The sequence below is a fragment of the Tachypleus tridentatus genome, chromosome 8 (genome assembly GCF_004210375.1).
Source record: "Tachypleus tridentatus isolate NWPU-2018 chromosome 8, ASM421037v1, whole genome shotgun sequence".
NCBI lineage: Eukaryota > Metazoa > Arthropoda > Merostomata > Xiphosura > Limulidae > Tachypleus > Tachypleus tridentatus.
In genome coordinates, this window is record NC_134832.1 from 18541829 (window position 1) to 18559385 (window position 17557).

Genomic DNA, 17557 nt, shown 5'->3' on the forward strand with positions numbered 1-17557 from the left:
CCTGTTTACAAGTACAAAACTCCCATGTTACCCCACAGTCTTTGCATTATGCAAAGTTTGAAATACTTTCTCCTTTCCACTTCTGAAACCAATTAGCTGTACAAAAGGTTGAATATGTTTCAGTCATCTGTAAAAAGTAAAACACACCATCTTCTATTGATAACTAATAAAAGAAGTTTAAGATGTTTTATGCAGTTTGTCATAAGCTCAGGATACCCTGATGCACAGCAACTTTCACTCAGGCTAAATTTTAAAAAAACTTTAACTCTTCTTCCGAGTGTTTTTCATGGTTATTTTATTCATTCATTCAAATGCATAATTATCATTGCTCATATAGTTTTTGGCCATTACTGCTGCAGTAGTGTCCAGGATCTGAACATTCAATAAATAGACATGCTCTCTTGAAGGCCTTGCAGTCATTGGAGAACTATTTAAGAGCTAATCTTACAGCCACAGTTGCTGTTTTCTATGTTTGCTTCAGCAGAAGCCAGCTTGGCATGGAATCGTCTCTGTGAGAGATGAGATACCGCTCAGTCGTATAGTATCACATGGGTTTGCTAAATAATCTCTCTGTAAAATTTTTAACAAATTTTGTTGCTAACCTCAAAAGACATGCTCAGAAATGTCTTTCAATCTCCTTATGTCATCTATCAAAGTTCTCAAATGATAATTACCTTCAAACTTTGAGATATTCAATATTTGCAAAATAAAAAACAAAGATGCAATTTATTTTTTTTAAATATAAAACTTCAATCAGTGTATCCTTGTTTATGTTTGTATTAATGTGTTGTAATTCCAATATTGTAAGGATTGTTGGAAATTCCTAGACAATACCTTGTTTATTGGCACAAAGTCAGTTTTCAAAAAATATGCAATTTTTTACACTTCTTGAAATAATTTCTGTTACCAAATAACAAAAACGTTACAAAAATCTATATAATAGGTTTTCTCTGTGCACTGTGTATAAAGTAAATGTTAGCATTATTTTATCAGAAACACTAGCAATAAAAGTGTGAAAAATTTTCTTTCAAAATAATTTGTTTTTATGTCACAGAAAATTAAACATTATCAAGCATTTTAGGTTTTTCATTGGAAACTCAAGAATATTTACCTGGTAGTACATTTCCCATCCAAGAAGCTATTCTTAATTTAGCAATGAAAAGCCATAGGAAATGGAGATAGTCAAACCACTCATACCAACTCTTGTACCAATAAAAACAGTGGGATGGACCACTAAATTATACAACTTGGTCAAAATAACAAGTATGCTCAGTGAAAGTTATTCAAATCCATTACCTGCACATTTCGAGTTCCCTAACCACCAAGCCCAAACTATGACTACCAGAAGATTTATGGAGTTAGATATTTATAAACACTGATGAGTCTTTAATAAATTCTCAGCTATAAACAGTCACCTTTAATTTTTAATGATGTATTTTGCAGTTTCTTTATTTCAAATTAATCTCATTAACTTGCATTTTTTAACAATTACCACTTTTTGCTACTATGAATTGAAGTTTTCCTCATAAAACTCTTAAAAAAAAAAAACTAGTCAACTAATTCAAATTATTATATGAAATACCAGAATATAATTCAGTGAATATCACACACACTTGACAATAAATGTAATTTTACTATTTTATTAATTGTCCGGTTGATTTCTTTTTCTTTGTAGAAACGAACAAGTACAATCACAGTAGAGCACTGAAATGTTAGGCTACAACTTTATAGGGCTGAAAATATAAGAATGGTGACTTTTTGAGAAGAAAAGGCACCTCACTTGAAGTTTGAAAAATAAAATATTTTCATATTATGATTGTATTTTAGAAACAATATCAATTTCACTAAATTCAAATAAAAAATAAGGGTATTCACAGCCTAGAAATTAAGTTAATATATATTTTAACATATTCACAACATATAATCCAATTTTTTAAAGAATTATTTGCCTGGTACACAATTTCACATTTAAGACTTGACATTATAGTTGGGGAGAGATAATCCTTCTCACCACTGCTTTATTAAGACTATACTTGTTGATGTATTACAGGAACATTACTGAAAGAACTAAAATTTATTTTAAAGTTACTAAAAATAACCTCATTCAACTAAAAAAAAATTCAAATAAAAATTTAGAATACGAGACAAAAATATTGCAATGTCTTTTATTCTGGGAAGTTAAAATTAACTACAAATAATATCCTCTGCAGTATGACGAACAAGTCACATATAACTTGGAAGATAATGCATTCTTTACTTTTAAAATAAAATATATGATCACAAATTAATTGCTGTGCTAAAGTATACAATATAAAAGATAGAAAAAACTAACAACTTAAGTATTCTAGAACATGGACTGTATTAACACTTAAAAAAAAAATACAAACTATAAAATGTGAACAACTCAAATAATTTATTGAATCAAAATAGAAAAATACAAATTTAATTTCTCATGACTCTTAAATAGTTAGGACCAAAGAAAAGTACGAACAACATGAATGTTAAAGATTTACAGAAAGCTAGTATTATCTTCAATATCATTCTTTACAAATTGATACCATTGTTAAGAGTGACAGTACCATCAAAACAGGTGTCTAAATTTATGAAACTAATCTGTAGTTATTTGAATCTAGTTCTCCCAATTTATTTTTATCCTTATGTCTTTAAAATAATTTTTCTTTAAAACACTAAACTCCTTAAGCTGGCATTTATTTCTGTTTGCATACAACTAATTTGTACTGATTTTTTATTGACAAGAAATTATAACAGGGATTACACGTGAGAAACCAATTTTAATTTTGTTCCTTAACCGTTAGGTATATGTTGATCTTAATAAAGACTTGAACATTGCTTATCTACAATTTTTCTCTCGTTAGTAATCTAAGTTATATGTTCCAATCATTTCTGAAGTAAAAATATTTTTGTTTTACTAAAAATATCCATTATACAATATGCAGTACGTATATTTAAAAAAAAAAAGTGTGTGTGTGTGTGTGTTACAAATATGGCTCACAAAAAACATTAAAAAAAAAGAGTATGCCAAAAAATTAATTCTTTATTAATGAAAACTAAAATACTTATAAACATTAGCTCTTCATTAAAGTAGGTCTGAAAATAACTTAAAATATTGTATAGTAATACATGATACACAATATTAAAAGTCTAGCAGTTTTACTAGAATGTATGGCATTTTTTATTTGGCAATAAATTATTCATTACTTTCAGGTAATTGAAGTTTTTACATTAATAAGTTTTACAGAAACTACTGTCCAATTGAGCACTTTGTTAAATTTCTTCTTAGTATATACAATTACAAATAGCAGGTTGTATGTAGTTATTATTGTCACTGTATAAATATTATATTACCTAACAAACATTTAAAATGACAACAGACTATGTTAGGAGAAGCAGCAACTGATTTTGTAATATTTAAGCAAATGGTTTACAGAAACAAAATGCTTGCATGTAGATTAGTAGTGCTGTAGTTTGCAAAATATGATAAAAAGGAAATAACTGTTTGAAACAATTTCTAAAATAAGCAAAGTTTTTTTTAAATACTGCAGTAAATTTTCACAAAATAATATCAGTATTACTTCAATCTTTTACCTCAATAAATGTCTCAAGTACAAAAGTTCAACATATACAATTTTTTAGAAATTCTAATAGGTCATTAAAAATTCTCATTATTATAAAAGTAATTATTGTTCCTTTGCTCTTAACAATGATAATTTGACTAATAATCATATCAAATAAAGTTTCTCAAGCGTGTATGTGGAAATGTGTGAACTCGATGGCCAACATTAATTTTTGTTTTTTAATACAATGAAAATTCATACTAAATTTCCAAAGTGTTCAAGTAGAATAATATGATTGTTTCTTATCATATAATCATACTAGTTGATTTTGTTTTTCATATCCTAGGTTGTACATTACGTGAATTGTTTATCTCAATTTAATTGTAAAGTTACTTACACATCATGGTTATAATTATATTGATCCTCTGTTTTGTATCAATTCCAAGGTATGCAGAAATCAACCATAAATTTGGTAGTTTAAAAAATTGAGGAAAAATCTAAGAACTACTACTGTGAAGATGTCTGTATTGCTGGTAATCAAAACACAACCTCTAATAAGGCTTACTTACTTAACAAGCATAAGTCCTGTCACAAAGAGCAGCATAATTGAAATATTATAAAGTCAAGTTTTTTCAACATATAAAACATGCATACTGTCTTGCCTCTTTCAATGTCTCCAAATCCTTGAACAAAGATTTAAAACATAATATTAATTTTTTCATGAATCCCATCAATTTGGCTACAAAAGTATGTTCATGTGCAAATAGAAGTAGTCTCTCCACCATTATTATAAAAACACTTAAGTTTTTTTCTGTATTGTGCTTATTCAAAAGTATCTAAACTTAATAAAAACATCTATAACATCAAATTATTATTATACTACTGAACAGTCATCAAGCTTTGAAAAACGTATAACTATATATTATGCACAGATAATAAATGAACAATAGTTAATATTTTTATGAAGTTGCTTTGTATTTCATAAAACAATGGGGTAAGAACTAAATATAGTTTACAAAAGAAAAAAAATTCAGGCATACTTATAACTATCATTAATTCCTACTTCAACTAAATTTGATGTCATGTAAGTAACAACAAAAGCTGTAACTATAGAGAAGACAAGAAACATCAACTGTGAATATGTTATTAAACATTCCAGCTGTGATCACTTCAAAACATATTACTAGCAACAAAAAGTAAGAACAATGTTTGTAGGAAATTATCTTCTTTCCATGCTTAGCCTCTTCATTTAGGGCTATGTTGCAGCAAAATCTGATATAAGTTGAATGTCTTGTTAATCATTAGATGTTCAGCAGAAACTATGCAGACATACACTAAAATTGAATTGAGTTACATTTTAGAAGAGAAGTTTGTTTTTTATTCTAAATGACCAATACTTCTGCTAGAAGTTGTATCCTCCAACAGGGACATTGTTGTCAGGGGTATCAAATTGAAACTGTTGAGTTTCTTCACTCACAGTGGGTACAAGATGAGAATCTTCCTCTTCTGTTCCAAAGTACCGCTCAATTATATCAAAAGCTGTCTGGTAGATTTCCATATTTTCATGAGATTGAAGAAACTCAATCTTATCAAGTCCTGGTGATTTTGAATAAAAAAGAAAAACATTGTATGCAGACATGGTACATTATAAACATTTTACAAATTATAACAATTTGCTATATTAATATACTCTGCAGTACAAAAAAAAAGTTTTTTTTATATTTTATTTTGAAATAACATCAAGTTTAGTTCAGAATGAAAAACAAGGTATGCATAATAATTTTTCAAGTACATTTTACTTTCTACTTCTATATAATTACTGATTTCCAAAATTTCCTTTCCAGTATCTTTTGTAGAATTGTGTTATAAATTAACTTTGACACATCATTTTGGTAGCATCAATACAAAAAAAAAAGAAAAAATGCACAATACCGTAATATTATTCAACATGAATCTTATTTTTTACAGTGTAAAGCACCCAAAGATTGATCAAGAAAAATTCTTTACTAGTAACTGAGAATCCTTTAGCTTCAATTCAAATATGCATCAGTAGATTCACAATATGCAAAAAAACTTTATAAACAAAGTTTGGCCTCCGTTTTGGTTTTCTTTTGTTGTTGTTTTTTAACTCTTATTTAAAATTTCACCTACAAAAATTTTATCTTAAGAAAACACTTTTGCCACATTTCTTTTCAGGTTTCTTTAATAAGTAACAACATTTGTCAATTTCACAAAAACCCAGCATTAAGCAGGTCATGCTTAACAACAATTGTAAAATAAATTAATTGTAAGATATTTCACAAAGTAAATTTAACATTGTTCTAAAGGAAAACAAACATACCATAACATCCCTCAATCATTACGGCATATGGATTGACTCCTCCATGATCTTTAGCATCCAGCTCTCCTAATTTTAGAATATTTTCTAATCCATTTAGTGCAACCTGCACAATCTTGGGATCCATCACTGTCAGTAATTCACACAATGGAGGGATACACCCTTCTTGAATGAGATATCTAATTTGTGTAACCAGATGAAAATAATTTTCAATAACATGAAATATGATGATGATAGAAATGAATGATATGTACACTTATGAAGATTAGGAACATAAGAAGTGTTTTCAAAACTTTCAAAGTATAAATAATCAGAGTGAAAGGACCTGTGACCAAAAGTATTAAGATACCATGAGCAGTTTCAGTACTTGAACCATGAGCAGTAAATTGAGCAATATTAGCCATATAATGAGAACAATATTGCCCAATTAATACATGTATATAATTTACTGTTTGCTACTTAAAATTCAAACTTTGTATTAAAAAAGGGCACAACAATGACTATTTACTGACATAGTTCCTCCTACTGTCTGCAGATAAAGATTAACTGAATCCATAGGTTCATTATTTACAAATACGGACAGAAATGGATTATATTTGGCAAAAAAGTGGATGTACCAGATAATAAATATTGAGACTAAATATACCCCTTTTCGTTTCAAGTAAAATATTTTATCGAATTTCTTGTTCCATTCATACTTTATTTTACATGTTAATTTCTTAATTTAAATGTAAATATTAAAAGAACACATCAAAATATTGATTTTGGTGAGTCACATGGTATGTTGAATGCAGCACTGTTTAAAATTAGATGTTTATGATGTCAAAATACAAAGTCTATAGTTTTGTACATAACAGGAAATCAAATTACTAATATTGACAGAGTATAAAATAAAATAACAACCTTATATCTTTTTATTTTACTGAGATATGACTTATGTACTGAATCAAACAGTTACTCCATCCACATCTTTCCATTCTTATGAAATGGTCCTTTATATACTCTTACTAAAGTATTTGGCATGTAAATAACCAATCAACAGCTTAGAATGTCCCTTACATGTTTCTTTAGCCATTTTAATCTATGAAAAGCTACCACAGTCTTTCAATCCAAGTTTTCAAGGAGTTAGGTTGGGTCTTCAGTCTGCTCAAAGTTTCATATCGTTGTAATTCTACATACATCTTAGTCACTAAGCTTGATAAAGTGTAGTGTAATTCTACATACATCTTAGTCACTAAGCTTAATAAAGTGTAGTGTAATTCTACATACATCTTAGTCACTAAGCTTGATAAAGTGTAGTGTAATTCTACATACATCTTAGTCACTAAGCTTAATAAAGTGTAGTGTAATTCTACATACATCTTAGTCACTAAGCTTGATAAAGTGTAGTGTAATTCTACGGTGTAAGTGTAGTTACTTTTTATTTTTTGGCTACTCAACTGTATATATAAAACCTAAAAAAAATTTTGTTTGATATCCTCCACATGCAAAATTTTAAAAGGCTTAGCAACCTATGTCCAGTAGCAACAAAGTACAAAGGTCATAGCAAGAAGAGAATTGTTTGCTTTATTTCTTGATTTATTGTTCTATATTTTAAGAAAAATAAGTTTAATAATTTACTTCTAAATAATAAATCTATATATATAATATGTAATGTATAATATTTGAAATGTGAGTGTACATTACAAAATACGAGTCCACTAAAACACAGCCAAGATAGGGAAGACAAAGTCAGTTTAATATTATTGGATGTGTAACATGAGTACAGAATGCTGTGTCAATGCAAGTTATGTAATGTTAGCTAGGCATAACTGGAAGGTCAATATAATAGAATATATATGTAAATATATAGTGTTATGAGACTTAAGCTGCTTGAACTAAACATTTGTATTTTTGTGTTATGTGTAGTCACTGTAGCACAAAAAAAGCGTAATTTATACTTATTTCCTTTTTTTTTTTATGAGGTTAGTCAAGTACATAACAGTACAGTTAGGGTATCGAAAATAAAATGTAAAGTCTGAAAATAAACATTTGAAATGTATTTAAGAGGTTTTAAAGAATAAGCAGATAATATCTGAGATTTTTGAGATGAATTTTTTCTATAATAACATGAAATCATTTTGTACTTAGACTATAAATAAAACAGACTATTTTTACAAACAAATCTTTTGTAAAAATATTTACATTAAAAAATTTGATATTTTGTATACAAAATACTTGTAATCCTTACTAAAAGTCAACCAAATTTTGTTAAGATGTGTATCAAAAGTTATGGTGCAAATACTTAACATGTGCAAATATGTAGATAAACTTATGTACCAAGCCCATAGTGAAAGAGTTAACAAAACACCATATAATTTCATTGGATAGTGTTTTGGTTCTTCACTCAAGACGACTACATTATAAACCCTATTGGTACACGTATCCTTTACTGAGTATGACAAGATTTTAGTGTCTTACATTCAAACTTTTATTAAACTCTTTGCTGTTTATATTATACCAATTAGAATATTACAGCATCTTAGCCAGTAACTGATATTTGAAGAGTATACAAGTTTTAAATTCTTAAGTCTACAAGACAGTATTTTAAGAAATCCCAAATTTTCCCCTGGTATGACACATGATACATTTTCTCCTAGCATGTCATTCTTCTCTATTTTATCCACAATTCCTTGAAAAAGTGTGAAATTAAATGTTACTTACTCTATAAAATTATCACTGCTCAGTTAAACCATATTTTTGATAATCTTCCATTTTGTTCGGTTACAGAGTTATTAAATAGAAAACCAGATCCCACCTGCCACACCCTCTTATTTATTATTTGTTAACATTTCTCTCTTGCATTTAATTACATATTACCTATAACCAAGAGGTTTTCACATATCAATTACTGTATTGTATAATATCTTGTTCTGAATAGTTAAATATCACTTTCACTCAGAGTACTAACATTGTTCCCATAAGAAAGTTACAATCTAGTTTGGATGAATTTGTAATAACTCTTGTCACATAGTTAAAAACCCGGAAACATTTTGAGGTAAGGGAATTTGTCTACTTTTTGTATTTATTAGCCTATATTATCTGGTGCTTTATTTAATTAAATACAAATTGTCAAGTGCATTACTATCATTAGTGTAAAAGTCTGAGATTAACTCTCTTTGACAATTTGTATAGAACTCGAATAAATGACTGTCTCTGAACATCCCCTAAAGTACATCAACATACTAATAAAGTAACAGTATAAAAATACCATTGAAAAGAAAGCAACTTAAAAACTGACTCTTTTTATGTAAATTTAACACATTTTTATCTACTGTTTTTCATAAGAAACCTCAAAATAGTTCCACAAAAAAATGTATGACAGGAAAAGTGTATTAAATGTACACCTATACAACTTACTAATTTGTAAAAATCTTTATGATTTACATTGAAATATTATCTCAGTTGGTAAAATCTTCTAAATGATAAATATCTTGACTTCCAGTAATGTTTTTAAAAACATGAATAAAATTAAATGAGTGTAAATGTTCTGCATAATAATGTGATGAAAATACTGAATTTTCTGTCATGAAAAGTTTTAATGTACAAATTAAATAAAACTCTTGCTATTTTATTGCAATCAAAAAATTTTAAGTTTCAGTTATTTTAGGACTATTTTCATACATTAAACATGTAATACATATTAGAAAGTGATAATACTGTGAAGAGTAAAAAGAGCTTGCCTGATTTGTTCTGGAGAACCACCCGACGTAGCATTTGTTATGGCCCACGCAGCCTCTTTACGAGTTTTAAATTCAGCTTTTCCCAATATATCAATTATAGCAGGAAATATATTTGTGTCGATCACTGCCTGTGAAATAGAATAACAGATTCAAATAAAGTTAATACCACTGACTTAAATAACAAAGAGGGTGGAACAACAATTTTAACCAATATCTTTTATTGCAACAAATCAGACGTTAAAAGATGTAGTTTTAGCTAAAGCTCATTCTAGCTATACAAACAGTTACTCAAGATTTACATATATCATACAGTTCTTTATCTAAGATACATCAATTAAATGTTTGCACTATAATTCAGAATACAAATAATATGGGATTACATTTCAACATACTTTTAGACGGATGGAATTTTGATAGTGAACTGACTGAACCAAGACCATCATGCATTACAGCAGTGAGAGTACTGCACTGACATCTGCCACACTGCAGAGATTTTTGCATGCTCCAATGTCAGAGCATTATTCTTTACTGCACTGGTTCACATTTTTTAAACATTTAGTTAAACCATTCACCATTAACAATGTTAGCTTATGTGCTAATGTTTCCAAAAGATATTTAACACCATATATAAAATAATTATAATAAATTAGTGCTTTTAGAAAGAAAATATTCCAGAATATAAAACACATTTATGGAATAAACTCAGCCATTACACACACACACACACATATATAAAACCTGTGTGCATTTTACCAAATTACTCAATAATAAAACCATACCAACCAAGATTGAACTTCTCCTCTCCTGCAAGACACTAGAAAAAAGTTTCCAAAATAATCTAAAGAACCAACCTACTTCCCAACAATTTAATCCTCAATAGTCTACATTCCTTTTATGAATTACATAAAGATTCACTTGATTTTTGGAAACTAAGAGACATATTACTACACATATGCATTTGATATGCTTTTTGCCAACAATTTATATCTAATCTCAGTTTAAACCATACAAATATGTACTAATATCAATCACACAAATATAGATTTAGTTTCAAATATTTAAAATCACTGCATTACTGTTGGTCATATGTTTGACATTATCAAACACTACTACATTATAAAGCCTGAATCTTGCAGTTTTAAAAGATATCTTCTAAAGTCTATGGGAAAACTGTGAAAACTTTCCAATAAATAAGTTTAGAAAAATACCACATAATAAATACAAAATGCACCCTTGACTATATATATATATATGAATGTTTTCTTTTATCAGAATGAATAAGTAACAAAGTATCTAAAAAAAAGGAAATACCTGTATCTGTTGTCTATTTCCTGCTGTGATATTTGATATCGTCCAACAAGCCTCTTTCCGAATAGACTCTTTAGCTGATGAAAGTAAGTGAAGAAGACAGGGGAGCACATTACAGTTTAACATTAACTGTGTCTGGATGTCGTCTCCTGTCACTATGTTTCCTACAGCTCTCAGGGCAGCTGACACAACAATGTTGTTAGAATACCTACAGAAAAAAAAACAACACAAAACCAAAAAGAAAGTCTTCAGTAAACTTTCTCGAATTATTTTTAAACAAAATCTACAGTGGCTAGATTACATCATAGAAGTTTCTGGTATTCTATAATTTCAACATCACAACAAAGTTAACCATAAAATATTTAGGTCAAATTTGGATTAGTGTGTTTATAATGAACCTTTTCTTTTTTTTTCTCTTGCAAAATGTACTAAGTGTAGAATTACATATAATTAAAGTCACACTAAAAACTTAAAGTATATTGTACCCCAGAGTAAACTTTAAAAAAAGAATCTCACATTAGCAATTCTACAAGTCTTCTACAAACTCCAGCATCAATAACTGCTTGTATCTTTTCATTGGGACCATCAGAAAGGTATGACAAGGCCCAGCAGGCATCACCAAGTACACTTGAATCACTGTGAAACAGTAAATGTGCCAGAACAGGCAGACAAGGTGTAACCTTGCAGAAGACAAATATTTATTAATTATGAGAATAACTCAACAAATGTACACACACACACACACATTCATATATTTAAAGAGAAAGAAAGAGAGAGAGTTAAAGCTACAGAAATAGATCTTTAACATACATAATATTAAACACTTTCCAGTTTCTACTGACACATCATGAATACTTTAAAAAAACTAAAAAAAAACTTATAAATATACAAATGTTTACATTACTTAAAATTCAAATATTTTGTGTAACAAAAGCAAAAAGTAAAACCTAAAACTATGAACCATTTTAAAACTTTATAAGCATCTCCAATTAAGAATCAAACAAACAGAATTGTCCTACATATTTAAAACAGCAATATTATGTCAGAATTAGATTTCAACAGCTAGTTCCCCACAATATTTTTTATTAGAATGGTTCAAATGCAAATTCAAGCCTGTTTATAAAATACTGCAAGTACATATAAGCACGAGTGATTCTGGCTCAAAAAAATGAAATGCAAAGGTATGGTAACTTAAATATGCATCTCTGAATCTTAAGCAGTAAAACATCAATGTTAATCTCCCCACGTCCACCTTTATAACCCACTAAAATCAGAAGTGTACATTAAGAAACAAGGAGTTCATACTCCTTAATACATACTGATTTGAAACATGTCAAACCTGCCTGTGAAAAATAAAACAAGAATGATTTTTGACTCAACAAGAAAAATATTCACTTTTTGTTTTTTACATATTGTTTAGTTTTGTTAGTTTGCTGGGTGTAAATTAGTTATCCTAGTATGTTTCTAAAATTTAGTAGCACATACTATATACAATATAACATGCAAAAATCAATCTTAAAAAAAGTAAAATATTCAAACTTAATAATGGACAATCGCTACCTTTGTGGTATAGTGATTTACATCAGTTGTGTACACTTAATAACTAAATAACTCAAAAGTTCTTTAATACATTGCTTACAATGCAGGTTCTCAAACATCCTCCAGCTCTATCCTAAGACACCAGATTAATAAGCGTGAGTGTTTTGAATTTCGCGCAAAGCTACTCAAGGGCTATCTGCGCTAGCCATCCCTAATTTAGCAGTGTAAGACTAGAGGGAAAGCAGCTAGTCATCACCACCCGCTGCCAACTCTTGGGCTACTCTTTTACCAATGAATAGTGGGATTGACCGTCACATTATAATGCCTCCACAGCTGAAAGGACGAGCATGTTTGGTGCGATGGGGATTATGAGTCAAACACCTTAACATGCTTGGCCATGCCGGGCGATCAATAAGTATTAAATAACTGGGGCTAAAAAATATTTGATTTGTAAAACTGAAAATTTGAAAACAACAAAGATAAACAATGCATACAATATACTTATAAATGCTTCTTATTTTCCACTAACTTCACTTTAATGTTGAACTTGTATATTTAACATTTACATGCCTATGATTTAAAATGGACTTTTTGGTAAAATGTGCAAAGACACTGCAAGTACAAAAATGCTTCAATCAAGAAATTTAAAAAAAAATCATCTTTCCATAAACTTGTAAAATTTTAAGTTACAATATAAATATTACTCACTTCTTCAAACTTTGGAGGAGGGTTTTTACCACGGCATAGGTTAGAAAGAGCCCAAACTGCATTTCTTGTCATGGATATTCTTTTTGATTTATTTATAAGTCTTTGAAAAAACATACATTACATTGAATTAAAACATATGAAAGCATAATTTATTTTTTTACTAATTTTTATGATTCAAGAATATTTTTTTCAAACATTACACACTCCATTTATATATGCTTATCATCCAGGAGGTAAAAATAATCTACACTGAGAAAATATTGTAATAAATACAGGAAGGTAATAATGACCTAAGTACATTATAATGAATACATAAATGACATTTATGACATCCATATAAAAGGATCTTAAAGTTGTAGAAATAAGTTTTAAAATTTATATACCTAAAAAGTGTAATAATTAAAAACATCAAAAAATATTTTTGTGTATAAAAGTAAACATAAACAAAGGAGTTAATCTGGAAGATGAATAAATGAGTATACTCAATAAATTGTTCGATTTATAAAAAAAATTAATTAATTAACCACTTAAATGGGTATGTTAGATGTAACTAGCATGACAAAATAGATATTGGCACTGAGCATATGCTCTACATGAAATCATTCTACTACCATCATTGACTACTAATGAGTATGAGGTAGCTTGTCAAATGGATCATGAGTTGTTAAAGTACTTTTTTATTTATTTTTTAACAACATATGGCATTAGTTGGTCCTCTTAAATCTGTCTTGTGATAAGACAAAAAAATATAAAATTGTTAGCACTGATAGATATTTTTTTGCCTCAATTTTATTGTTAACCACCATAAAAACATTGGTAAGATAAAGAGACTGAAAATTACTGAAATGCTTAAGCTGTAATACAGGATAAACCATCTAAGTCACCATGACCAACCCAGCTTCCCGAGTAAAAAAACTTTCCTGCTGCAAAACCACCAACTATTAAAACAAAAAACTCATTGTAAGGTGCATAGTGTGGCATAAGACTGAGTGATACAAGAAATTAAAGTACTTATGCTTAGACTGCATCCAGGCTTTATTTAGTCTTTTTCTTCAAAACACACCACATACAAAAAATAATCAAAATAAATAAATAACCATCACCTGTTGCTCTGGTGTGGTGATTTGCAGCACTGCTGTGAAAACTCAAAAAATTTTTTGTTAGGTGTATATGTATTCTGAATAAATATAACAGCATTTCTGCAGGAGATTTGCATAAGAAACTTATCACAGAAATATCCCATTAAAAGTCCTCACTGAGAATACCACAACCAATTTAAAAGTCCCGATTAAGTGGTTAAACTTCTGAATGGTACTCGCAAGGATGTAAAAAAAAACATCTGGATTTCACAAAACTTCCTTGACATAGCTTTCAGAAATTAGTGACAACTTTATTCTATTATATCCAAAGCTATTATTAATCAGTTAAATACATTAAAACTAAAAATTAAACAAAGCTATTTCGAAAGTCAACCAAAATTACAAATGTTTCTTAACAATAACACTGAATTTTCTTTTCAACTTCTAGAAAATGATTCGACTTTAAGAGCATGTGCGACACTTGTTGAAAGATAATCAATTAGCACTCAAACTCTTCATGAAATAATTATAGAAAAATAAAGTATTCACTGAAAAAAAAAGATTAAAATAGTTAACTTCAATTACAAACCAACATGACTCATAGATAATACATACTTTAACAGAGGAGGCAGTATTCCTTGGCTGAGAACATAATCTCTAAATTCAGGACTGTCACCAGCTATGTTACCTAAGGCCCATACTGCCTGAGGATCAAAATATTTTCACTTTTAGTAATTAGTTGAAAAATGAAAAATATTTTAAAATATCTAGGTAATGATTTCTTGTAGTCCTAATTGCATGCATACATTTTCTTAGTCTGTTTTTGTTGTTTTTTTAAATAGGAGAAACAATGTTATTCAGAAAAACTCTTACAAACCTGGAATATGAATTTCTCTTATTATCAAAAATTTTGCACACAAGTGCTAACTTGAATTAAGGGGCAAGACGAGTTTTGTATTCCATACAATATTTTAATAAAAAGAAATATGCACGTGATTAATTATTTTTAATGCTGTTTCAATAATACTTGAACACTGATTATCAAGAGGGGAAAGACAACGAAAATAGAGAATGTGGTGACATTTCGTTTTTCAGAAAGATTAAATATCCTTTAATGTGATAGAACATGTGTTCAGCTATTCAATGGGATTAGTTAAAATATAAGCTTTGAACAGATACCTGTCTTGCACTAACATTTCATCTAGACTAATAAAGTTGAAACTATTGGTTCCAGTAGGGCAGCTTCTCTAAGTGGATTCTGGTTATTCTACTATACCACTACTGTTTCTCTTCATTTATATTTAATGCTAAATTTGCACTAAACTAGTTTTAACATACATATATCTCTAACTGTTAAATCAAACTGCTAATATGACACATCAAGAAATAATCTGTTTTTTGGTTTTTAGAAGGTCATACATTGTAATTGGTGACTTGAAAGTGATGTCAGTAACAGTGCTAGAATTTTAGTTTTCTCATGAATAAAACTTTTAAATTAAAATGTCAATTGTGCATATGTAGTTACACAAAACCCAAATGACTACAACATTAATTACACAATAAATAATTTATTAAAAACAGGGACTAGCCCTAAAAGGCCTACATATTTCTTGTTTTTAATAAAGTATTTATTATGCAATTATTTTAACACTGAACATTGAACTGTGTAGCAACTACAACTACAAAACATTTATGGTAATTTTCATGTCCTTCACTTGAATTTTCCTTACTCTATCATTTTCATGCCCACCATTTAAACTTTGCTTTCTTGCAGGCAATCTGTGTTAAATCAATAAATCCTGGTCTGTTTTGAAAAACTTTTAAGCAGTCAGACAAAAACTCTCAAACAGATGAGCTCTATTTAATAAAACTGCATATATATACATAACTATTTAATAATACTGCATGTAAAGTAAACAATATAGTAGTAGAATAACAGTATTAATAATAGTGTAAAGAGTTATGAAACAGTTACAAGTGTTAGCATGAGGCATGGTTTTTACAAGTTAACAAAACGAAACTCAAACCCTTTCGCTACAGGCACAGTATAATATACAAAACTTTCTCTACACATTTGCAGCCACTAAGCATTTGCACTATAACTTTTGATACAGCATGTGTACATTTTCACAAAATTTGGCAGACTTTAAGTAAAGATAACAGGAATTTTGCATACAAAAATTCAGATTAAGAAAATCTTTAAACCAAAGATTTTTTGGGGAAAATAGTCTGCTTCATTACTAGTCTGAGTGCAAAGTGATTTCATGTAATGATTTCAAAAAAACTATTATTCATCCCAAAAGTAAATTCTAAAACCTCCTGAATACATTTCAAAAGTTTCTTTTCTGTAAGACTATGTTATTTTCTGTACTCTAACTATGTGGGGTCTGTCACTTGATTAACCTTGTAACCATCACAAAAAAAAAAGGGAATAAATATAAATTATGTTTTTTTTGTGCTAGAATGACAACATATTAGACTAAACATTTGTATTTTGTGTTATATGTAGCTTAAGTCTCAATATGTTGTACATTTACATACATATTTTGGTTTTTATTACATTGACCTTCCAATCATGCCCAGCTAACATCAGATAACTTGCATTGACAAGATGCAGTGCAATCATAGTACATATCCAATAATATAAAACTGACCTTTAGTCTTCCCTGTTTTGTTTGGTTTTCAGTGGATTAGTATTTTGTAATATAGTCACATTTCAATTATTACACATTATGTATATGAATATAGATTACTGCTATTTAGAAACAAATTAAACTTATTTTTCTTAAAATACAGAACAATAAATCAAGAAGTAAACCAATAATTATCTCTTCTCGTTATGACCTTTGCACTCTGTTGCTGTTAGACATAGGTTGTTAAGCCTTTTAAAATTGTACATGTGGAGGATATAAAATTTTCTTTAAGTTTTATATATTCAGTTGAATAACCAAAAAATCATAAATAACTATACAGATACTGTGTAATTTATCAAGCTTAGTAACTAAGATGTATTTAGGTTTCAAAAAATATGAAACTTCAGCAGACTAAAGACATAACCTTCCTTCATGAAATCTTTGTTTGAAAGAATGTGGTAGTCTTTTCACAGATTAAAATGGCTGAGAAAACCATGAAGGGACATTATAAGCTGTTGATTGATTATTCACATGCCAAATACTTTAGTAAGAGTATATAAAGGACTTTTTCATAAGAATGGAAAGATTTGAATGGAGTAACTGTGTTTAATTCAGTACACAAGTCATATCTGAGTAAAATAAAAAGATACAAGGT

At 28.7% G+C, this 17557-nt stretch overlaps 1 protein-coding gene across 1 annotated transcript in view; it reads right to left on the reverse strand.

Annotated features, from left to right (window-relative positions):
- Positions 1 to 1613: 1613 nt before the first annotated feature.
- The window catches only part of LOC143258605 (importin subunit alpha-7-like), a 59662-nt gene continuing 43718 nt past the window's right edge, over positions 1614 to 17557 (reverse strand). Inside the window, exons 7-13 of the mRNA XM_076517809.1 lie at positions 14885 to 14973; positions 13191 to 13290; positions 11460 to 11623; positions 10947 to 11151; positions 9636 to 9763; positions 5917 to 6092; positions 1614 to 5171 (exon numbers count right to left, since the gene is read on the reverse strand). Of these exons, the coding sequence (XP_076373924.1) occupies positions 4978 to 5171; positions 5917 to 6092; positions 9636 to 9763; positions 10947 to 11151; positions 11460 to 11623; positions 13191 to 13290; positions 14885 to 14973 (1056 nt within the window). The 3' untranslated portion in view covers positions 1614 to 4977. The remainder of the gene's footprint in view (positions 5172 to 5916; positions 6093 to 9635; positions 9764 to 10946; positions 11152 to 11459; positions 11624 to 13190; positions 13291 to 14884; positions 14974 to 17557) is intronic.